The sequence below is a fragment of the Neodiprion fabricii genome, chromosome 1, assembly GCF_021155785.1.
Source record: "Neodiprion fabricii isolate iyNeoFabr1 chromosome 1, iyNeoFabr1.1, whole genome shotgun sequence".
NCBI lineage: Eukaryota > Metazoa > Arthropoda > Insecta > Hymenoptera > Diprionidae > Neodiprion > Neodiprion fabricii.
Window position 1 is genome coordinate 7462946 of NC_060239.1, and position 26325 is coordinate 7489270.

Below are 26325 nucleotides of genomic sequence, written 5' to 3' on the forward strand. Positions count from 1 at the left end.
CAACAGTCTGCTGTTTCGGAAAAATTTTGGCCCAGTTGCCAAAAGGATCGAAGAATTTCTTTTGTGGCATTGTTTGTACCGAATTAACTGGAATAAACATTACGTTATCTTGTTCGCAACGAACAACTATTTTCACCCAGTCGTGGGCTAATTTCGTCTTTGAAAGGGAAAATTGAGAGGAAAACTCCCACCATATTTGCATGCAATCTTTAACCTCCCCTATTCGAACCCTATCGATAATTCCACGCTGTTCTAGGTACTCTACTCGAGTTGCGGAAGTTTATTCACGGATTAGGAGATGCAAAATATATAACTTCCGGAAGAACGAGAACGCGTAACGCGACAAGCTTACTGCGGAGGTGAAATTTACCACCATTCCTACCATAGCGTAACTTTAATTGGTGTGCACAACTTTCATTTCAAGTTTCTCACCGGCTACTTTTCTTCGGCGTCAACTTTGCGGAGTAGCGTCATTAAAATGTTTAATTTGTCATTACGACGCTCTTCTTTCTTCCTCGTTTGAACACTTCTCATCTGCTCGTCGCCTTCAGGCTGCGAATTTAAAGCTGCTAATTTTTTCACCCCTCTCAGTTGGCGGTAGAATAATTCTGCGAGCATTGGAATGATTTTTACACCGAATATAAGAAATAACAAAACAAATATTTTGAAACATCAGGTATACTTCGAGGGGAAAAAAATAGAACTTCGATACGAGTCAGGCTTGCGCGATAACTTTATTTAAAGGTAGATTTTCCTAAAAGCCCGCCACAGCCTGAACTCCTAATGTTTTTATTTGGCCAATTTTTAAGGCACCAGGGTTACGTGACCGAAATACCGAAGTCGAATCTTCTTCTCGGAAACTCTCCTGGTACATCCAGAACGGAATAGGTGTTCACACGTGTGCGATCCCCCGAGAGGAATATAATGGAAAGAGAAAAGAAATGGCAATATAGGGGGGGAGGGGGGGAGTTTTGCCGCAGATTAGAAGAAAGAAGGAGACGTAAAGAAAAAACGGATTGTAAAAGAAAGGAACGAAAAAAAACATCTCTCTTCTTTGTAATACAAGTTTTGGACTTCGAACCTGAGGATATTCGTGTAAATTAGGGTAATTTCAGGGGCGGGGGGAGGAAAAGCCGAGGCTGTAAAAGGGTGAAAGCGTATATATAAAACCGGATGAGCCCTTCGCGTTGAGATTCTTGTCTGCACGGTTATTCGCGTCGTGCAGCTTTCGTAATCCGACGTTAAAGCCTGCGGAATAAACGCGTTCAACTCGGCTCCGAAAATCCCACCGTTACGCGTCGAAAAGTTGCGGAAAATCTGCCAATCTCCATCGGTTACGTAAATGTATTTAAGTGCGTAGATATCGTTTTACGCGAACGAGTTTACCGGCTTTACAAGCTCTGAAACGACAATTATACACGGTATTGCGTCAAACTTCAACCGCGGTCTTTTATTTTTTACGCCGGTTAATTAATCTTCATACCCATAACGATGCTAAGTCTCTTATTCGTGCCTCGAAAACAAAGCCACGTTATACATCGTTAAAAATGATGCCGAGATACAGGATTTCGACAACAACGAGTAACTCTCAATCTGTACGATTATCTCGACCGTGACACGGAATTACTCGTCATCCTCGAATGTGAAATCGGAAGGGAATAAAATAGGTGGGAAGAGAAAGCGTGGAGGAGATTTTTGTGGAAACGAAACAGAGGCGAAGGGCGCAGGTTATAATTTTGAGTAACTTTGCTCCCGGAGAGTAAATGTTTAATTTGTGGCTGGTAAAATTTGCAAAGTTGTTGGGGGGTGAAATCGGTGAAACACGTTTCACCCGGTCGCGATACAGCGAAACTTTGCTTTCTCTCAACGATCAAGAGATAACCTCTGTCCTCGACGAGCCGAGCACAATTTAGCTCGAGATCTGCGGCGCGGAAGAAATCGGGATTTCTCGTTTGCCGGCTGAGACTGGCTGCCGCTGCTGCTGCTGCTGCGTTTCAATTAATGCGACTTATCCGCTCGAGTTATTCGGGTTAATCCGAGAGTACGGAGAGCCGGGAAACTCCTTCGGCTCCATAAACTTTGACAACTATTTTTTCCATCGTTCCGCGCTTCCGCGCGAGGATAGCTGATGATAAAAACGGTGGGAGGAAAATAGTTTCGGAAACTAGTTTAAAATTCGCCGCATACTTTTGCCGCGAGAGTTTTGTCACAATCTCTATTCAGGATCATTATTCGAGTTCTTCGCATGGCAAGACATGCACCTGAGAGACTCTCCTCCGAAACTTTCATCCCCCTGCCTTCACCTTCTTTCAATCCAAGTTTCCTACACGCGTTTCGGAAGTACAAATTTTACCACCCTCGAACGGAGCTTAGACATTTCCCAAGTCGAAAATTGCCTCGAAGCTTGGCCCTGGGCGCATAATTATTGCGAAATTCGTCAGCCCGGTGAAAATATTCCTCGAGTCTCTCTTTGTCGTTGAGGCGCTGATTCTGCAGAGATCCGATATTCAGCCGTGGCGAAAATCCCGCTTTCCTCTCCCGGTTTCCCTATGCTTCCCTTACCTTCCGCCTAGCTGCCTCTAGGGGATGAAACCGAATAAGATCCCGGCGTAGCTTCAAAGGTCAGAGGAGCTTTGTCGGTTGGCGGGTAATATTTCAACAGTTGGACTGCAAGGAGGCAGAGTTACAGATTTGCGAACGGGCCGACGGTCGGAATTTAAGCAGGAATGGAACTGCGCAGCTGCTGCATAATTACAGGTTTCATACCTTCGTTGAATAACGCAACAAAGTTATCAAAAAGCTCGTGTAGATCAGTTAAGAAAAGGATACTCGATGCTTTTAAGGTTTCACGAATTCATTACATCCGTTACCATTAACTCTTCAAATTAAAAACTCACCTTACGGCGCTCGAAAAAGCTCCGGATTTTTTTTTTCTTTTTTACTCTTGATACTCGTTTTCCTCGCTGTGGTTCATTTCGAGCATCATTTGTCACCATTTTTATTAATAAACATTTTTATTTTCTCCAGCCGATTGCAAGTTGGGATCGATTTTCTCGCCTAAAATTACGTCGATTCTTTTCCTTGAAAGATTCTTTCGGCATGTTCGGAGTGATTTTGTTAAGCTTGAATTTCTAAGGACGCCTGCCACCGACAGCTCGAAGCTACGTTGTAAACAGTTTAAATATTTCACCTGCAACTTAACTCTCTCTCTCGGCCATACAGCTCTCCACCAGAGTTACCGGCATACGAAGCTCTGCCTGGATGTATTATTCAAAACCGCGCTCAGTCAAATCTCAAACTTCCAGCTTTTCACGCGGTTCTGCTGCACCGGACGACGACGGATAAGCTCAAAGGTGGTACACGTCGACCACCGCACTGTAACTCATCTTGCCCGTACAACCGGTTCTCTCTGACTTGTATTATTTGCACGGTATATTTACAGTATAATACCTGCACGTACCCGCATAAGTATAAAGTAACGTGTACTGCAGTCGGAAACGAGGGGAGAGAAAAAAATGCAGGTAAATAAACAATTAGGGATCGGTAAATCTAGCGAATGCAAATCATCGTCATCGGAGCTGATTTCGAAAAACTGCGCTCGCTACTCAAATATCAAGGGCAACGAAACCGTTGTTCGCAAGTATTATTTCCATTCCTATACGATACATCGCCCCAATTCTCTGTTTCAGAGGACGAGCACGAATCTTTGGGGCGAGTGGATGGGCGTCATGCACGGGGATGAGATCGAATACGTATTCGGCCATCCCCTGAACCAGTCTCTGCAGTACAACATAAAGGAGCGGGATCTCTCCCTCAGGATGATGCAGGCATATTCGCGATTCGCGCTTGTGGGGTAAGAGTAACCGACAGCAATTAATTTCATCAACAAATTTATGTCCCTTGTTCCATATTTCCTCTCGGTACACCCTCTTCCACGAGTTTGTCTCTCTTTCAATTTCAAATATACACGTATATATATTCACGCGTGTAACAATTTGTCAATGTAAGAAGTAGATGTCAGCGATCAAATCGCAGCGATCTACCACCATCGTATCAAATCGTTAAATATATTTATCGTTGTTTTAATCACTGTAAAATCTCATTCAAATCCGAACTGTGCCTTTAATCTTTCAATTGGCGTTACAAGGAGTTGACGCGACATGCGAAGGTAAACGTGAACAAAGATGCGACACGTGATGGCGTGTCTCGGTATTGTTATTTCCGATCACGTACGTTTGCACCACCTGATGGAATATTGAGCTGAAATAAGCCATATTAATACATACGTACACTTGGGTCATGAATTATTTATGTCATTTATGGGCTGGAGGTTGCCTGGCGTATATCTTGCGGGAGGTTCGCGTCCGAGAAACCAAGTATGTACATTTCCCTTGCGGGAAGTTCGTCGATACATCGATTCCGACGTCGAAATCACCTTCATCTTCCAAACGTCAGTCAAAACTATTAGATTTATTACACTGTCCGCAATCACAGTACAAATAATATTTCGTACCTATGATTGTGAAATTTTTTCAAAAACCACACAAAAATCCGACTGTGAAAATGTTTGAAGATTAGTTTGTTTTTTTTTTTTTTTTTTTTTTTTTGTTCTTTTATTTCTCTTCCCCAATTACAAAAGAGCCAAATGATCGACGTTCGACGCACGTTTGATTAATCGGTGCGAAACGTTCACCTCTCGTCGTCGATTTACGGACGGGTAATATCTCACTTTTTATTGCTCCTGGTAAATATCCACGTCACAGGTAAACCCTGCAGGTCGCTGGCTACGGATAAATTAATCTGGATTTAAGGTCATGATGACACATGGGGCGTGTAACAGTTACACCTAAACTACGTTTCCTGTGTTTTACTACCACCGTCCTTCTCCGTCCTTTTCTTCTTATCTTCTGCTCATTTTTCTCATTCTTCTTTAACCAACCCCCCACACACCTTGCGACGATGTCTCACTGCGGCTTGACTCCATCCTGTAACAACGAAATTTCTACGATTAATTCTGATGACAATTTATGTACTGTATGAAGTGAAAATTTCTAGTTGCGCAGGTCACTGGAATAAAATCCATGACTGTTTTTACTTTCCATCGCAACCGAAATCCACTGTAAATGAAACTAATTTTCGTATAATTGTATTCGGAGAATTTGGTATGTATCGGCAGCTTTTTCTTTTTTTTTTTTTCTTCATAATGGTTGTTTATGTAATACACATGTTGCAATAATTTAAACATGACGCAATGATAAATTGATTTTACATTCGAGACTTATACGCACGACACTTTCTCGCAATTTGAAAAATATTTGAATCGTTATTTCAAACGTACCGATTTCACTAGAAATTTCTGTAACAAATGAAATTTCTTTCAATGCGCCGTTCGTATTCCATCGATTTTCCGTACACAAGACCGTAGAGAATGTCTGTATAGAAGACGGATCGAAGTCAACTTGTTGTGCAATGAGGTGGATAAAAAACAAACCGATAACTTGAACCGAAAGGCACGGTAGTGCACAAGGGATGCGGGGATAATGCGAAACGACTACCGCAAGAGCAATCCGAGATATTGATCAACACCCGTTGTATACGTACTTTCGTTGCTGTAACGTCGACCGAATCGCTTCCTCGAAGGACGAAAACGAATCGGGCATTTGATCTGAACGACGATAGGATTCTTTCCTCCCTTTCCTTTATGCGGCTGTTTTGCTCTTTCTTACTTTCTTACTTTCTTTCTTTCTTTCTTTTCTCTTTTCTTTTGTACTTTTCCAGCGACTCTCCAAGTTTATATACTTGTTTCATATACGTGTATGCACTCGTAAGTTTGTACATGTATATGTATATAATATAGACCGTATCGCCCCGAAGGTGAAAATAAAAAAGAGACAAGTTTCGTAAAGTTTTAGGGAAACTTGTTGCGACCCGAGGTCGAGGAATTATCGTTATTCAATCGAGAAATTCGATTTCTTCTTTTGTTGACCCAGGCAGCTCGGTGTGCGTTTCGGGTCGTTTCTTGCCCCCCTTCGCAACCGTGTAGAAACTGGAATTATGTGTATATGTATACACGCTTTGTTTTACCGCCGGAAGTTCGCCGGGGTAGGAAGAAGCTTGAGCTGAAAAGCACACCCCAGAGGCTGCTATAATTCTCTCGCCTCTCTCTGCCTCTCGCGATTCTCTCGAAATCTCTCCTCTCTTATTTCATCCCCCTTCCTCCCTTCTGCCCCTCGCTCTCTGTTTCTGTCTCTGTCTCTCTCTCCCTCTCTCTCTCTCTTTTTCTCCTCTTCCTATCTCAATTTCTCCACGTATTTCATCTTCGGCCGTAGATGTCGGTATTATTACGTGGTTACGATTATCCTCGCTCATTGAAAACAAGTCCTATTACATTTTTTGCAAATATTATACCTATGATCGTTAAATGTGTTTTGGCCAAGAATTTTCGTTGCCCAAATACCGAGGTTGATAATTTTCAGAGGGATATTCAGATGGAAGGAAAGTAAAATTGAGAGGGATGAAAAAAAATTTCTTGAAAACAAAAACAGCATCACAATTCAATTCCCCCTTTTATTCGTCGATTATACGAACGAGGCGTTGTTTCTACGCGTGAAAAGAAAATTTCTCGCATATTTCGCTTACGTCATCGTGCCAATTTATATTTACTTCAGAAAACCGATGGCTGAGGGTGTTGAGTGGCCGACTTATTCGAGGGATCAACCGCAGTACTTTGTGTTTGACGCGGAAGAAAGCGGCCTTGGAAAAGGTCCTCGAGCAACAGCCTGCGCATTCTGGAATGAATTTCTTCCACGGCTGAAGGGCGTTCCTGGTATGTATTATTCGGGATGGAATTTTTTTCCAACTTCCCGTTTCTCTATTTTCAGAGAAGAAGGGTAGTTATTGTAATCACCCCGAAAAGGTGAGTTTTCACCAGTTCTCGAAACATTGAGATCTAGAAAACCACCGTCGACCATTTTCGCATTGACGTTGCGTACGTATGTACGTGTGCAAGATAATACCATTTCGAAAAGTAAAATAAAAATGATGATATCTTGAGAATAGATGAATGGATTTGAATGAAAATTGGTACCGTCGGGTTTTTTGGGTCACGAATCACAAATCTAAAGTCAGATTTGCAAAATTTGAATTTGGTGTATTCAAGTTACTGAAAAAAAACTAAAAACATAAGAATTATTATGAAAATTCGTATTGGAAGGTTTGCCAGGCGGTTGATCGCGAATCTGAGGTCAGATCGGCGATATCGAAAATTGCGAATCCAATATGGTGGAAAAAAAAGATCTAAAAATGTTGATATTTTCGTAAAAATTAGTAGGTGGGGTTTTTTTAAGTCACCGATAACGAATCCAAGGTCAGACTTCTCAAATTTGTAATGGTGGATCCATATAGTGGTTCAATATTTAAAATATCGTCATATTTTCGCGTGATACGGTACCCGAGGGCTTTTAAATCGTTAATCACTAATCTGAATTTGTAGTTTGAAATTCGAATTGGATATTACTATATTTTTTCTGGGCCAAAGGCCGCTTGTTTTTCTTCAATTCTTTCCACGTTTATTCTCACAACACTTTGAAATCTTCATCCATCAATGCTGAAAAAGAATTAGACAGTACGAAGTAAGTGACTGCTTCGCTATCAACGCAAGCCATCACTTAATCACTCAATATTACTAAACGCATAATATTCTTTTTCCACAATCTTCCTGGTTTCCTCCGATTACTGTAATCAATTTCACTAATCTACGTCACGAAATTACCTTGTTTTCAAACTAAAATCCAAGCGCTGGTTATAAGGAGGCACTGATACAATTACGATCCATTAGCTCTAAGAAAATCATCGTTTATCGATCGAGGATAGATTAAAATCTCTATTTACGTTGGAAAAGATAATGGAACCGTCTCCCAGTAAAGTCTGGTATGACGTAGACTTGTGAAAGAATTCGAATCGCGGAATTTGCATAAAATTAGTAGAACTACCAGTAGAATAAAATAATTACACGTCGACTGATGATGGAAATAACGTACATATAACGCGTGTAACAAGATAATGTTATTACGTTATTACGTGTGATTACTATTTTGCGGAATACCGACAGTATTTACCTCGGCAACAGCCGAGCCCATCGTGCAATAAACCTGTAAGCTCTGCTCGCTGCGTCGAAAATTTCCACCTAGGTGGGCGTCAGTTAATGATTCGACGATTGTGTTTGCCCCGAGCATACAAAATCGGGAAATTTCGCACGACGGGAATCGGGATTTGTCTAGCTGGCGTGTGGTTGTGTATCAATTTTCAATCATCCCTGACGGTATGATACATACCTTCGCGTAATGCGCGTGCATGCATAAATATAGGTATATGTAGACGCAAATTGATACACAGGTGTAACAGAAATTTCGACGCTGTAACCTTGTTTAATCGTAAAATACTGGTCAAATTTTCTCTAAAAACCACAAAACCTACGATGAGATAAAAGAGAAAAAAACAATTATCAATCAAGTAAAAACGAAAGAGAAATTAACCTAATCGTCGATCAAGAAGCGGATTGCGCGATTTAGGTGAAAAATATTTTGAAAGTCTCACCTATATTACACAGGTACCAATTTCGTGAGTCGGTTTTAAGTGACAAACGACCGACTGGATTCGTTAATCGTCGGCACGTGAACGGTTTAATTGACGGCCATCGGGCGATGAGAGGTGCAATCGTCAAAGATGTGCTCAAAATATTCCCAGAAGAATAATAATCCGTTCCATCGGGCTGCGCCATCTGTGGTTTCTAATGCACCTAATAGAAAATTTCGTAAAAATTTCCAAGAACACTGTAACGATACCTACGAATAATTGTTTCATCGAAAGCATAATCCTTGTATGCAGATATGATCTCTAGAATGAACCGCGCGTCGATCGTCTCTGAATAATACATTTAATTCGCTGTAAGGCGGTATAATTCGCGATAAAATTGCGATCGTTGAATCGCTGATATAACAGGTTGCGTGTGTAAAAGTAATCCAGGATGAAAATGAATTGACACAAAGTTATATTAGATTAAATTAAATTGGAGTAAATTTTTTACGTGTTATATTTGTCTCCGGTCAGTGTTTCTGAATCATTCGATCTCGGTTCGTCTGAATTGCAGGTCCGTTAATTTTTCGTGTGTTTCAGATCCGCCCGAAGCCTGCGACGCGGCTGTTGCCTCCAGCGTTTCAGCGGGTGCAAGACGGCTTTACGATTTCGTATGCAGTTTGATACTGCTAGTTTCCTGCACGCTGATAACGATCCCGATTATTGCATAAGATAAGAGGTAGAAATAAAAATAAATAAAAATCCCCCTCACACGTTCTCGCTGCAGGCTGTAATAGGCAAGCCCAACAAGTTCCAAGACGTGTCCCGATTTGGACAACACGGTGTGTTAAAGGAAAAGAGCGAACCTGAAGAAGAAGAAGAGGAAGAAGAAGAAGGAGAAGAAGAAGAGGAAAAAGAAGAAGAAGAAGGAGCGCGAGAATGAGAAAATGAAGCAGCCCGTGATTTTCATCAACTTGAATTTCATGTGCTCGCAGAAATTGGCTTAGGTCGAGACGAGATTACAACGCATGTCGCTTACATTACTCCTCGTTGCAAGTGCTACACCATAGAAACTTATTATCCCGTATGATTCATCCTCGATAATGATATGCGCGTCGGTCTGACCGATTTGCAGAGGTTGTAATTTGGTTGGAATTGAACACGAATCGGATGTGGAGAGAGAAAAATCCCTGACCAGAAAAAAAAAAACAATGTAAAAAAGTAGCAAAGAAGATATTCACGGTATCGGAGGAAAATTAACCGAAAAACGAACGCAGATAGTGAAAAAAGATGATACATATTTTTTAGATTATAATTGCATGACCATTTATTGTTTATATAAATATCAACGTGTGCAATTAACGATAATTGTGTAATAACCATATATGTGTATAAATTGTTGACATAATTTAACGCTTAAACACCGCATTAAGTTATTTGGATTATCAGAATGTAAAGAGGAAAAGTAACGAGAAGAAAAAGATTCGTTTTCGAAGGGAGGATACACGAACCGCATCAGTTGTTGAATGTCTGAATTTCGACTCGATACAAAGCTGTGGAGTGAAATCGCGTGTCCGAGCTTTGGAGGGCTTTTCTGAATAAAACATTGTCCGTCGATCGTAAATATTTTACACCCTATAATTCGACGGTTTATGGATTAAGTCGAAACCCCGCGTCCTGGAAAGATCTGCAAGCACCAATTTACCTTGCGCCTCACGTGCATGTCGTTTTTTCACCGTGTAAATAAAATTTTCAGCAATTTTTCTCCTATCTCTGTCCGTTGTTCGAATGATCTATGTTTTATGATTGGCCGTTCGGACGGAGGGTTCGCGTAAAAAATACATGCTGTTCGGTTTCTCAATTTTCGGTTAACACTATAGTCAAATGATTGGGATAAACGATGAATTTATTATCCGAAACACCGCGTGTTTGGTCCAATGATTTATAGTCCTTATGCCTAATATTATAAACGATATGATCCAAAATCTGACGGATACTGTAATAGAAAAAAAAAAGAAAAAAAAAACAGAAAATTTTCCCCTTTCGAGAATAGAATCAATATACGAATAAATATACAATGCATAATTATCCGTTCGCAATTGATTTGTCAATCAGATCACAGTGAATGTGTAAAAAGTATAAAATATCGAGCCAGTCGGTGGGCTAATAAAATTTAGTACACCACACCTAATACATGTTCGTCACCTATGCGTATCGCATTAGAATATCTAGAACGCATTCAAAAATATAACAAACAAATAAACAAAAGTCAAACAAACGGGTCGAAATTTATAATTTCAAATTATATAACATATCGCTCTTGCGACGTCAAACGAATAATCGTGCATTGCTGTATTATATGTCATGCATGTATATGTATACATATACTTATATATACAATAATATACATAAACAAAATGAAGGGGAAAAACTGATTTTAAATATCGAACATAAGTCAAATATACAATACCTACCCAATTCGCTCTCTGAGGTAAACTGGATTATTATTATTATTGTTATTACAACAACAAATATTATCTTGCAATGTGTTACGTTGATTAAACATAAACAATTTCTGAAATAATAATAACGACAACAACAACAACAACAACAACAACAACAACAACAACAACAACAACAACAACAACAACAATAATAATAGTAATAATACTAGTGATAATATTAATAATAAAAATAATATAATAATAATTTTAAAAAAAAGTAATAATAACAAAAGTAAGTTGTATAAATTAGAATTATGGTACACCATGTATAATCGTGCTAGATTCATTGTATCATAAGCACTGTACAATAGGTGCATACCCTATAATCATATACATACATATATTGTGTAAGTTGAAAGGAAAAGAGAAAAAAAAGATAAAAAAAAAAAAAAAAAATGAAAAAAAAAGAAAACGACAACTTTGAAAGAGTCTGATAGAACACCGAAAATAGATTGATAGCAAAAAAAAAAAACGAAAAGGGATAGGGAGGAAGGTATATAATCGAGAATATCGAAAAAATTCTATACGCTGAGATCGAAGGGTGCATCTCGTATAAATCTGGTTAGGTACGTAGGTGAATAGGTGTAATCGTGCCTATGTGATACGTGTGACACGCTGGAAGTATAAGATAGACGAGTACGGAAACAAGGTCGAGATGATACTCCGGCGCTTCTAGTGCGCGAAGCCGTGTAATTCGTGAGAGCTTTTCGTGTGAAGTGCATACACAGTGCGCAGTGTGCATATTATACGCGTTACGTACCTGCAGCAGCAGCGAGCTTGCATTGCAGGCTGAACGGCGCACAGATGTTGCAAAATTCATACAAGGTTTGACGTGTCCGACGAGTGCGGATGCGAAATGTGGAGTTGGAAATGGTAGGGGAAGAGAGTAGCTTTGCGCGAAAAAAGATGAGAGAAAGAAGAGAAAAAGGGAAAAAATGTGAAACGAGAGAAGAATTGGATCGAAACGTGTGACTGAATTTTTATCGAACGGATTCCTTCGAAGCTAACGCAAACGTAAGGTAACATGTATGTCACGTGTGTATTATATCTTACATAAAAGTAATTGGTAATGAAAAGAATTTTTTATTTTTTAAGTTGATGACGAGAGATCGCAGATAAATGCGTCAGGTTAGTCTATTCACGGGACTTTTTGCCTGATGTATTTAATATGTGTGCGTAATTCCCGTTTAAGAATTATAGTGATAATAACTAAACGAATTAACTTTTATCCGGGGACGATTTTTGCTGACGACGATAATTTCATCATTGCTCGTATTGCAAGCCTTCGTTCACTACTGTGCATGTGTGCGCGTGTGTGATTTTTTTTCTCAAAATCACATTCTATGCATTTAATATCTCAACCGCACATAATAAATAATAAACAGTATAATATATGTAAAGAGCATGGAAAAAAAAAAAAAAAAACCACCACGCATATAATTATTGTACCAGTCCTCAAAACGACTCTAAACTTCGCGTCGCTGCGACAACTTCGTTGCTGTACAATTAAACCGTATTATACAATATTACACCGTTGATATCGTGAAAATTTGTCCACACAACAATACAAGTCGGAGGCAAAAATGTACCTTTGATATAAAAAAAAAAAACAAAAAAAAAAAAAAAATCAAACAAAATGAACCACGCCACATGGCATAAGCTATTTACACATATACTATATAAATATGGTACATGCATATATACGTGAATCTTCCATTTGGTACATATCACCTTTAACGATAAAATTATTATTACCATTGCTTATACATTGTCGATGAAACCATTATTATCATTATTATTATTACTATACTATACTGTTAACATTGTTATATACACTATAAGCTACGGAAATATATATATATATATGTATATATTCAGTTAAAATGAAGCTGAAATATACATATGTATATATATTATATATACATACATATAATACTCTTATTATTTCGATTGTGCGTATAGCGCTGTATAATTAATATCGTAATTATAATAGATGGATGATATTGATATATATATACATATATACATATATATGTAACTTAGGTATTAGAGATTGCATTGATAGGTAGCCATCACAATTGTCGACTAGGTATAAAATGGGGATTATCCATACACAAGCGTAAATATAAAATACAATGTAGAGAATTGTTAAAATTACCAATAACATGACATATTATACATATATATATATATATATATATATATATATATATATATATATATATATATATATATATATATATATATATATATATATATGTATAATACACCTATGTAGAATATATGATGATGTTTAGATATATTGATGAATACAAAAATGAAGAAGGGGAAAATTTAACAAAAACAGAAAAAAATGAGTAAAATAAAATAACGAGGTTGATATTTTTTAAAACAAATTATTCCAGAGGTCTATATATGTAAGTGAATATAGATATTTATATATTGTTTGATATTGTGCAGCTACTGCAGTATTGCTCATCGATTGATTAATAGCTGTATGACGTGTTGGAGTTTCTTCGCGCACTGCGGCGTTCGAAACGTGGTTTTAATGCTAAAAATATATAATTATGCTCAAGATTTTGGGGCCAGGTGACGAGGATTAAAAAGAAAAAAAATTTATCAAAATTAGCATGCTTATTTAATTTCGATGCAAGCATTCGATTCTTTCCTGTTTTCTTATTTTTTTCTTTTATTCTCAATAATTATCGCACTTCGCATGTCGCGTTATTCTATAAATAAACTTTCCAATCATTCGGGCTCATGCCCGCGGCTTTTCGAAACAACAAATAAATAAATAATCGAACGAAATTGCGTATTTATATATGATTGGTAACGAAAGAATATATTTCAGGAAATTCGTTGCAATTTAAATAGCTGCTGTTTGCATATTTTTCTTGTTTATCTTCTTCTGCTGGATCGAGTTGTGTAAAGAAGTATCAGAGTATTTGCACGAGCTGTCGTGGTTATACGCGCGTTCGAAGATTAATGCAAAAGTAAATGGGCAATCTGTACGGCGGCATCAATCAGTCGTGTGGATAGTTGTCGGGAAATTAAAGTACAGGCGTAACTGCACAAGTTCTACATGTATATATTATAGACATAATTTATGTATATACGTACATGTATAAATATTGGAACGCAGAGCCCGGCTTTTTAGGCAGTAAGCACCTCATCACATATCACTAGAAAATAGCTATACCTACATGTAACAATTATGGCAAATAGCCGATTTAACGATAGCATTTGAATATATAATTGACGTAGCACTGTAGATTTGTGCCTCGATTACAAACGCTGTTACACAAGTACCGTATACGGTATACACGTATATTTTCGTTCACACGTCGTTGTACATTCGACGATCGCGATATTGTGCGACGTCACTGTATAACGACTAATTTTTTGTTTCTTTTTTTTCTTATTTCGAACGACAAGATATCACAATTTATCTACGTATTAATAATTTCAACGGCAGACAACGTTTTAATACTAACAATGTAAAAAACATTATAATTATGAGGCTGGCAGCAATGTTTTTGGGATAATTATTATCACTGTTATTATTATAATTATTAATATCGTCGTTGTTCTTGTTATACTCAAGTACTAAAAGGGGGATTTTAAGTCGTAATTACCGACAGCTGTGTCAAGGTATACGTAAAATTCATGTTGAGTATGCGACTTCGCCGAGGAATAACGAAATTTCGACTGAATCAACCAGAAATATTATTTTCATTCCAAATATATTTTTTCCTTTCTTATTGTCATTAAAATTTCGTATACAAGCTAAGAGGGATTCCGTATTCATTGAGTTGATTGTATAATTAATGTGTGAAAAAGAAGGTACGATCGTTAATTACAATTTGAACGGAATTGTAAGAATTCTGTATTTTGCGTTGGGTATAATTAACTTCTAATCAAATTCACGAAACGTGGGCAAAAACGGGAAAATCGTCGTAAGTTTATAAATATATATTCCAAAATTTGACTCGTAATTATCTTTTTATTCCGAAATTCTTTCAATTTTACGGCTACTTTCTTTTCGCTTTTTTTTTTCATTTCATTTAATGAGACTTAGACAGCCGCGAGAAAACGCGCGGCAAGTGGAAAAAGGAAGAACGTTTCCGCAAGGGAAGCCATTTCCTCTGATATTAAAGTCTCCGCGAACTCCACCTTCTTCCTTTTCCCTCCGCCGTTTTATATACTTCGCTTTCATTTTATATACCCACATATACTCCCACCTGTTACCTGTCATTCACAGATTTCGTTTTCGGCTAACAATTGGCTCACTACTACCGGTGAACATATTTCTCCTCTTATTCTATTTTTTGTTTTTTTTTCGTCGAATATAAACCCACTTACTTTTTATTCCGATCCTCGTCAGATTTCAAAGATCATTCGGTCTTTGGTTCGCTTCCCTTCGGATATCGAGCCAATTTGCATATTTCAAACGGTATAAACGACAATGTCGTAAGACATATAGCGATAAAGAAAATTGGTTTCCCAATTTTTTCAATAATCAGGCACAATTATTCGACCGTACAAATTCTACATCTTCCACCATTCTACCTGTTACTGTTATTTCAAACGAACAATTTACTGTATAGAAAGTAGAGTTAGCGCTGTGCCTATACGAATAGTGTATAAACGTATGAAGTGTAATCTTTCCTATACATATACATATACATTAGACTATATAAAAAAAAAATCGACTATTTTTTTCTGCCAAATATGAGTAAAAAATATTGTTTGAAATGATGAAAAAAAAAATGCCGTCAAAGTTTGAGCTCTTGATATTAATATTTAATTTCCTACAAAAATACGTTCTGGTCTTATCAGTACACTAGTACGAGTACGTTGACGAGTTATGAGATTCCAATGTTTAAAGAAAAAAAAAAAAACAATTCTCATGTTATTCAAATGGAAAATAGAAAATCGCGACGATGCACCTTTAAATATTAATATTAAGAGCTCAAACTTTGACGGCATTTTTTCTTTTTGTACTTTGAAACAATATGTTTGACTTGAAGTTTAAAAAAAAAAAATAATCCATTTTTTTGTGCAGTCTAATACACAGATACATATACATATACCTACAGTAGATCCGACAGCTCGGATTTATTTCATCAAATCCGGATGACCGAAGCCCGATGCAGAGAGCTTTGGTACGCTTTAATGTTGAGCTTGCAAGTAGCGAATTGCGAAATTACATAATACCAACTTGGCGCGTGCGCTTCGAATTTCATCGCACTCTTATGACATGTAATTGATTACAATCATAATTATTTTGTTACTTCTAAAAAATTTGTCGTCATGCCATAATAATGGATATTGAAACAAACAATTAAGTCACCGAGTTTCGAGGGCTTATCTCATTTAATCACGCCACTTTAAAATTTATGGAAAAGACCTCGTTGATTTCTATCGCTTAAGACATCCTGTTCGAATCGAGTAATTAACGATTGCAGTATAGCAAACTATAAGGGGATTAACAGTGAATTTTAAGTGACAATGAGTCGTATTACAGGGTTATATACGATATAATAATAATACACGATACAGAGCCAAATGATATCTATTTATAATATATATACATACCCACGCAAATAGTACACCCCATGTATTTGCCGAGTTTCCACATTATACAATGAAAATCGAAAAATGAACAAACAAATAGGAAAATTTCAATCATCTAGTACATTACATATTGTAATTCTTTTGACGATCCAATCAAGAACTCGGCTACGCCTATCCAATTCTCTGTATTATAGGATATATATCGACGAGTGTATAGGGCCTAATCGAGGAGGATTGGCTAACTTTATATATATATTATAAAACGTACATATATATAAACCGCACGTCGCACTGTTTCATACACGAAATGTAGATTTTTCAAAGAGCACACATTATACCTTATAGATTTATAATTCGGCCTATACTTGTAGAGATTATGTGTATTATTATTATTATCATTATCATTAAATTACCATCATTGTTAATTACCATTATTACACGTTATACGTTCCATTTTTATCCCAAAATTTATACAACTATCAAACCCAGTCGGAGATAATTTATTCCAAATAGCGTTGTAATTCGCGAACCAAAATTTATCTTGTATAATACTATGGTTCTTTTTTTACGCATTTCGTGTGGAGATTCAGTTCAAAACATCGTCCTCCGATATTGTGCTACGGGAAATAATGAGAACTACGTAGGTAAAGATACCTAGGTGTGTGAGAACGATATTTCGACGGATTATCTACCTTTCAACGGGACAGCGAATCTAATTATATATATACACATATATATATATACTACCGTTATAATTGTAGAATGATTCGATATCGAAAAATCGGCTTACATGTTATATACGTAATAACGTATAAATAACGATCACGTATCAACTGAAAATTCTGTGCGTAGTTTAATATATTATACATCTGTAGTGGGTTGATTATCTCGCGTAGGTATAACACTATTACACACACGCTGCAACGAATTAAAACTGTAACATTAACATATTATACATTCTGTCTGTCTCGCGTGAATTTTTCTACACTCTGATAATTAATTTACTATGTACGCAATTGTCTGTAATTATTTCACAATGCATATTTAGGGATAATTTTGGTACCTCGGTCCAAGTCAACGAACCTATAAACGAGTCTGTGCAAATTTTAGAATGCCATTCTGCACGTAATGTGGAATTCAAATGATGTACACAAGCTAAGTTTTCAATTATGTATTTCTAATACCGATCGTTTTAGCTAATCCTGCCTTGCTCAGATATAAAATATCGAAAGAAAAAAAGTTTCACTTCACGCGATCGCCTCAATACGATCTGCTTGTGTACCTACGTGCAATTATTTACAGCGTACACACGTGAAAATGATACGATCTTTGTTAATTGACAGTCTAAGGAAAAGTTACGAGCGCCCATTACAGCCTACGGAAGCGTAATCACGACGTCTAGGTACGTCGAATGGGTGGTTTACGCGTATAATATCATTACGTTACTGACGAAATAAACATTAATACAAAATTGAGAAAATAAAAGGTGAACGATATAAAATCGATGAATTATAGCGACACGAACGATTAAACTATATATTTTTAAACGTGATCGGTATATGTATAATATAGCTGTACGATAATATATTACTAACAATAATAATACAATGACAAATATATAATGTACCTATAATATACTGTAATACGCTAGGATCTGCATCAGTTCGAACAATCCATACTCTACTGTGATGTGCTTTTCCCGTACAATACGTTTACATACATACATATATATATATATATATACATATACATACGTGTATATTACGTTATATATACACATTATACATACATACATACATACATACATATGCAGGTATACACCGCTCGTTGATCAATGTGACTGCTTAAATGAGACGCGAGATATATTGCATTATAAATCGTAACTGCACGTTTGCGTCAAGTTGCTGTTAAAAAGACCCGTGAGACCTGTTAATTTATGCTTTTTCCGCACCGGCGATTAGTTCGTCAAATATGCAAGTGACATGAAAGGATACTCGGCAACATAAAAAAAGAAACAGTAATAATAATTATCGGGTCTTTCGGACGAGAGTTTTATTCACGGATTTAAGCTACTCGACGCAAACGACTTTCTCCCCTGATGCGTTAACGCAGTATTGCTAATGTAGCTGTATAAACAATAGCATTAGTGACGCGATAATTACGTGACGAATTATGCTCTCTTTCTCTCTGACCAGAAGGCATGCAGTGACGGTTCGGCTGGTACTTGGATTTTATCACCTTGTGTAAACTAATCGTCCAATATCGTTAATGGAAATATCACCTAATAATCTATTTTTAATCACGGATGAAATTACGAGTAGAATTTTAATTCACACTCGGGCGGAGGTAAGGAATTTGCGAGAAACTCGCGTTATGGAATCTTTAAAGAGGTTGCGGGTATATCGGCTGAAAAACGATACGTTTTACCGAATTTTAACAGTTATTACGTAGTAATCGCACATCGAGCATTTGCAAAATTATTATGCTCGAAAGATGTGACGAAGATTTCTTCAAATAATGCAAAAATAGAAAATACTTGAATTATAAACGAAAGCTTGGATATCGATGCTTTGATTCGAATCGATTTGACCTTATTTGAAATATAGTATTTTAAATTATTTTCGATTTTACTCTACGATGTCTAATTTTATTCAGAAGATTATTTCGACAAAGACACTAACATGTATTTCCTTTTTTCAGTAGTCGATTCAATATTGTCATTTATCTACGTCTATTTGAATATTTAATTTTAGAAAATTGTATTCCGACTGAAACAAGCCATCTTATCGTTGGCGAGAAATCGAACAAATTTACTAGTTTTTTTTGACAATTTTTAAACGATTTAAACCAAAGTCTCACTATATCTGAACTTTTGTTTATGATTCCAGTATTTTCTATTTTCGGTATTTTTTGAGATATCTTCGGTAACTAACGTTTATATTGACTCGATCTACTCGATGCGCGACTATGTGGTAATAAAATTAATGAAGAGTATCGATTATAGGCTAACCAACTACCTCCTTGTAAAGTATAACAATATATGAATGAATTTACGAACGACGATCACTAATTATCAGGGGCTATCAGCTGAAACAATTAAAAACACAAACACATTGTGCAGAGAAAATTAACACTTCGAAGGTGATGAAATCGCGTTTGGGTAGCGTCAGGTGTTCCTCACGACTCCTTCTATACGAAGTCAATGTAGATTACGTAGAATTAGACGTCAGCATAAACGCATAGTGTACATCATACATCTGTACGTTTTCTTCAATCATTTCTTATCCACGCAGTTTTTCCCTGCATCGTTCCGCGCACTTGATTTAAATTCAGAGCGACATTTATTTTATTATCATATGTACGCAGGAAAATTTTTTTGTCGACATTACCAAATCTGGCGATCAAATGTACGGTGAAAGAAATTTTTTGCCGATCGAAACGAACAAATTATTTCTCCGATCGCTTTTTCGTCAAGTCGAGTGAAATTTTTTTTACTACCATCGAAGTAAAATTTGATCCTCGTGTTTGGTAAATTCGACAGATCCATTCTCCTTGTGTGTGCATATGCGGCGAACAGGGTGCAGCCTTGAAAAGTAAAGATTTCCTAATAGCTGTAGAAAGCCCATTACTTTCGATCAAATTATGTCAATGTTAACCGTCGCGAGAACCGAATGCATTGCATCTTCGGCTGCTCGTTGTCAGATGAAATCGGATCATTTGAACTATAATTGTTCGGAGAAGAAGAGATATCGGATTAAATGCCAGCGTAGATGTGTTAATTAGAAATCAATAAATGTTCATTAACTGGAAGAGCTAATCGATTTAGAAACAGTTTTTCTATTGTCTTCAATTACTTTTATCTGATAAAGGAGTTCAATTAACTGTAGATACATCTATAGGTTACACATCGTCTTTTCGAATAAAACATTTGTTATTCCGAGAATCGATATAAATAAATAATATGAAATCGATACGTTTGGAACGGGGAATTGATCTCATCGTTCATTGTACAAGAATTTTGTGAAAAATATGCCCTAAATCGACACGCGTGATCAGCTTGATATTAGAGATTCGGAAACAAAAAAAAAAAAAAAAAAAAATGAGGAAATTAGAAGAAAAACATCTTTCCAAATTTGACAACTTTTTCAAGGCGATGCGACAGTTTTTGAGTCAAGCATCTAGATGAACATTAGAAACGTATACGAAAAAGTAACAATAATAAAACTTGTCGCACTTTGTTTCGATTGTTCTTCTTCGTTTTGCTCTCTTCATCCTAGATTCGATTTCGTTAATGAAATGAAATCTAATAGTGAGTAGAAGAGGAAAAAAAATAGATAAACTACACTGTAAATAAATGCAATTTCTACCTTACAATGTAGACTATATATTATATACTATACAAAAGACTATATACATACTTTATACAACTTTTCTGGATAGGTTTATGTACGTAAAATTTTCTTCCAACACGCGTCTGGGGTTTTTGTGTTATAACGTGTAGGTATGTGAAAAAATTTCATCTTACAGACCAGACACTGCGATTTACTATCGAAACCGAAAACCAATTGCAAATTTATAAACAACCAAGCTGATTGATTTTGAGGGTGAAAATTTTCTTGATAAACAAATATGGATAAAAATTTTCTTCTTGTATTACGCATACCCGTTCAATGACATTTCTCGTAATTGTACAAGATACGCGAATATTTTACGATTGACGGATTTGGAGTATGAGAAATACGAGTAACTTAATTAATCGGGAGATGATGTAATACACAAATTCGAAGCGACTTCTGTGATTTTGAAATTTCGTACAGAAGTCGTTAAAAGTTCGTCAGGTGCAGACACACGATGTTAATAGCTCCGTATCCTGAGGTTATTAATTTACGTCTGTATAAGGTGTTAGCCAACACGTTAGTCAACGTGTAATATTCGTCGCACCCACTCTCATTCCCGATTCTACACAACAATGAAAACCACTCAATCGGCTCGTAGCTAAAATATATTCGACAATAATACCTAATCGCGTTTTTATGGCCCCGGAATTATTATGCCATTGCGGTAAATGCATTTACGAATCAGACACACGCGTGCTCTACGTACGTATATATGGATACGTACGCGCAGTGATTCCAAGCCCTTCGGGCTGCTTCTTCGTCAGAATTACTTCATTCGAATCCTAAATTGTTCAATGACTTTAAATAAACCCCTGTGATCCGATTGTGAAACAATTTTTATCGACGCTTCGTCCGAAGGAGAAATGATCTTTGTCGTGCAGCTGTTTTTTCGTTACCCCAGATTCGCATCGTTTGGAAATAATTACTCTCAAATAGAATAGGGTGTAAACTCTGAAGCAGATCTGAAGCTACGCGACACCCGCGCCCACGCAAAAGCGGACAAAAAAAAATAATAATAATAAAACACACACAGACGCACACAGACGCAAACACCTACTTCGTGTTACACACAGTGTATAATGTAATATTCTTGTAATTGAAAGAGTTAAATTGCAGAACGGGCGTTGCGATACGTATAATCGATTCCTGTAGCTGCGTACAAACTGCTAAATTGTATCGCGTATGGTGGAAAAATAACGAAGTGGATATTATAATGTTTAGTAAATTTGTAACGTGATGAATGGCGTTATAACGTTTTCGATATTATATTTAAAAATACATTACATACGTATTAATTATATTGTACCTAAATATCATTCACACGCAATATAATGGAAATTCAATGTGCTGTTATATTAAAAAGAAAATATCTCACTCATGGGTTGCTTTTTGCTTTCTTTCAATATAACGATGTCATGTATAATTGTACACAACTTAAGCAGAAAAAACGTTTGAAAGAAAGGATTATAACATTACATAAATACACATATAATATATATATATATACAAACACACATAAATTATATATAATTACGTTGGATGTTGTTAGGTTGACTAAATATTATAAATGTTACCGTTGTCTACGTATGATGATTAATATTATTAATATGATTATTATTGTTATTATTATTATTATTATCATCGGCATTATTATTATTGCTATTATTATTATTATCATTATTATTATTATTGCTAGTATTATAATTATTATCACCGTTCAAAAAAATAATGTGAATTCAACAAAACAAAATATAAAACCGAACCGTGTAACAATTAATACCATTGTAGTTATCACGAATAAATTGTATAACGAATTACTACGATTTCGTGCCAAAGCATAATTATTCAAAAGAATTATTCGAGCACTCGATCCTTATTAATGTATTTGCATAACTGTACGTAAAATTAATTTTTTTACTCTATACGGGTGTGTCACTCGATGATAATTCCCACTGCAGGTATGCCGGTGGTATATTAACTATTAAAGTCTATATTTAGTATTACCTCATATATATTATATTATACTATAGGCAACCCTCTCTCCACAATTCATCGAATCAATCAAAGAATGACGGTCGGTACGTTTAATTAAAGATATTATAATCGTTGAAAGGTCAAGGACAGATACTGGGCTCGAACAAGAAGCTTATGCGGAGGCGAATGCAATTCCTTTTGATCGTTTAACATACCTACGCATATCGAACATCGACGATCCTGCACTGCTCCTTGTAACGCATTGCGTCACCTGTGAATAAATTGGGGAATACGGAAGAAAGGGAGAAGAATTGTAAGGAGAACTTAAAGCAAGATAGAAAACGAGGGGGCGGAGGAAAAGCTAAGTAAGCGAGAGTGTGTCGAGTCGAGGGGTGATTCAACCAAAGCCCACGCACCGTCTGCACGGAGGGCAACGCACTCTCGGCATCTGAACCCTTACCTTATGCTGCAGCGTTTCGAGATAATAATGCGAAGAAAAAAGAGGGAAGAAGGGAAATAAGAAAATGGAAAAGAAGAAGTAGAGAAGGAAACAAAACACCGAGGAGGAACGCAGACTTGAATAAGGTACTTGAAGACCGCAAACTATAATCACAAAGGTACCTTACCTTTATACAACGCGAATAAGGCCGAGAGCTCTCACATTTTATTTTTATCCTTTTTTCTTACTTTCAGCTATTCCGACTCGAGATTTTGCTGGTTGGATATCTTTCAACCAGCTTGCGTCGCGAAGACCGGAATCCAAAACAGTTGGACGCAGCGAATATTCCTTATAACTGTCACCGACAGATTTATACGGTCGTCAAGTTTCTCGGATCAATTATTCACTCATTTTTCATTGCTTCTAACGCTATTCGCAATTTTCATCGATTTTAGATAATCGCGCATCGCAGCTTCTAGTCGGTATCTCTAAAATAAAAAAAAAAAAAAGCATTGTGTGAGTGATTCGAGGTGATTAAAAATAATGAAAAATTAGTCGAAACCGCGGAAAATCAGTCGCAATCAATTTTTAATCGACAGTTGAGGAAATACTTTGATTAATTCGATCCGACTATCGCCCAGCGCTAAATATCACGGTCTGGTACGCATCGGGAAGTTTTTGTCGAACAGATGAAGCGTGTAAGAAGACATTATTCAGACTACAGAAATAACAATATGCAAATAACGAGCCTGCGGAGGAGGCGGCAGAATCGATAGAGCCAATGGACGTTGTATTTTTACGTCTATGGAGTGGACCCAGCGAAACGTGCCTGAGACAGCGGGAATTTATTATATAAAATATTCGCTAAAGTCCAACAGGGTGTCAGACTTTGAGTTATTGAAAACGAGATTTTCGGTCCGGTTTATCGGATGTTTACTTTTCAATGATTTTGCAATACGCATATAATTATCGAGATCGAAAATATTTGTAGTTTCAGCTTGTTTTTTCTTCCAACGCTTCGCAAGTTTTTCACATCGTGGCAGAATTTTGTGAAAACGAACGTTCGAAACGCCGGTTAATTTTCATATTGAAATTGGCGAATTCAAAGAAACTTGTCAGTGAATTAACCTTGTTCAAAATATAAGCAATAACAATATCGTAATTCTTAAAATCGCGATTAACGATTTTCATAATGTAGTTTTTTTTTCCTCGATCACTACGCAAAATATTGCGTATTCGGGAATGTAAAATAGCTTAAATAATCTCCGCGTGAATGGGAATTCAGCCAGTATAATTGTATCGCTATATTATCGGAATGTTGTTCGAGGAGCTGAAATCTTGGGTGAAAAAATACGTTCGGGCGAAATTCCGGACGAGGTATCGGACGAACTGTATCAGCTTTCGCGGGCAACTTAATTCCTCTGCATAGACGGTAATCAGTAAATAGGCTGCCACCTTGATTGGGCACACAAACAGGTCCAGTGGCAAGATATCCTCGACGGTCTGCGGATCCTGGAACCCCGGCCTATTTGAATAATGCTAATTTGAAAGCCCGCTAATTCGATCCCCCTCGTAAATGGTTTACCAATGGAACCGCAAAGCGGGCTCTAAACAAGGGTTCATTTGCTTTTTAACGGCGTTGAAAATCGCCAAAGAGCTCCCGAATGATCGAGGGGAAAGGGGATCGGAGGAGGATCGTGGAAATCTTCGATCACATGTATCTAGATCCGTCCGGCAATCGGATTCGGGGAAAAGTGATGGCTGGGGGTGAAATTGAAACGATAAATAGAATGGCGAATCGATCTTTCCGGAACATTCACTCGTTTTAGGAAGGATGGTTGTCCGAAGATTTATACTTTTTATTAGTTGAGACGGAGAATTAAAAAAGGATTTGAGTGCAATTTTTTTCAACAAATATCCCATGGATGCATATAACTATCAATAAGCAGCGAAGAAGCAATAGTTTCTCTCCGTTTTTTGTATTTTTAATTTTCAAATAAGTACTAGTTACAGGCACTTGCTGCCTTTTTTAATTCTTCTCTTCAATGTTGTTGCGTGATAATCGTGTGATTAGTATAATCAATGAAATTATTATATTCCTAAGCTACGAGATAGCTTTTGAGAAAAATACGGGTGCATTAACATGTGTAGTAAAATACTCGAATTATAAAGCAGAAACTTGTCGCTACACATCGACGTTTCGTGTCAAATCGCTTTATAGTTGTTACACTTACAGTAGTGCCGTCCAGTTTTAATTTAACCGGCTAATTCCATTCAAGAGATCATATTTTCTGCAAAGTTACAGAAACCGATTTTGTACCTTAGCAATTAGTTAAATATTGACATCTGTTGATCGTAATCCATCTCGATGCCGATAACGTAAAATTAAATTTTCAACGATGCCAAAATATTTTTGAAAAAAAGGAAAGTGTTTCGGTTATTTTTTTAGAAAATAGTCTTCTGAATTTAATTTTATTTCTAATTCCAGCATGGTATAGTTTTGCTTGAGAATATGACAATTGTATAAATTATACGCAATTATTATACTACTATCTCGAAATAAAATTAATAATAATTAGATCGCTTTAAAGCTGAGCAACATCCATAATGAAAGAAGAAAATGAAACAAATTCTGAAGTAAGACGATTGAATGTAAACTCGTTCTCGACTCGTTCAAATTGATTACAAAATCGGTTTTATGATACATGTGCATCTATCGTATCTTCGGAAAACCGTTGCGTGTACAAGTCCCTACCTAATTTAATACGAAATGTCTGCACCCCAGTCGTAAGTGTACAGTCGTAAATTCATTCAAATTAAGAGAGCGTCCAGATTTAATCGATCAACTAATTTCCACGCA

The 26325-nt window shown here is 36.7% G+C and overlaps 1 protein-coding gene across 2 annotated transcripts in view; it reads left to right on the top strand.

The window, feature by feature from the left end:
- Positions 1 to 11617, top strand: part of LOC124174493 (acetylcholinesterase-like) — a 109096-nt gene extending 97479 nt beyond the window's left edge. For both annotated transcript variants that reach the window (XM_046553700.1, XM_046553701.1), the window contains 3 exons: positions 3690 to 3853; positions 6669 to 6826; positions 9175 to 11617. In XM_046553700.1, the coding sequence (XP_046409656.1) occupies positions 3690 to 3853; positions 6669 to 6826; positions 9175 to 9305 (453 nt within the window). In that variant the 3' untranslated portion in view covers positions 9306 to 11617. The remainder of the gene's footprint in view (positions 1 to 3689; positions 3854 to 6668; positions 6827 to 9174) is intronic.
- The last annotated feature ends 14708 nt before the right edge of the window (positions 11618 to 26325 follow it).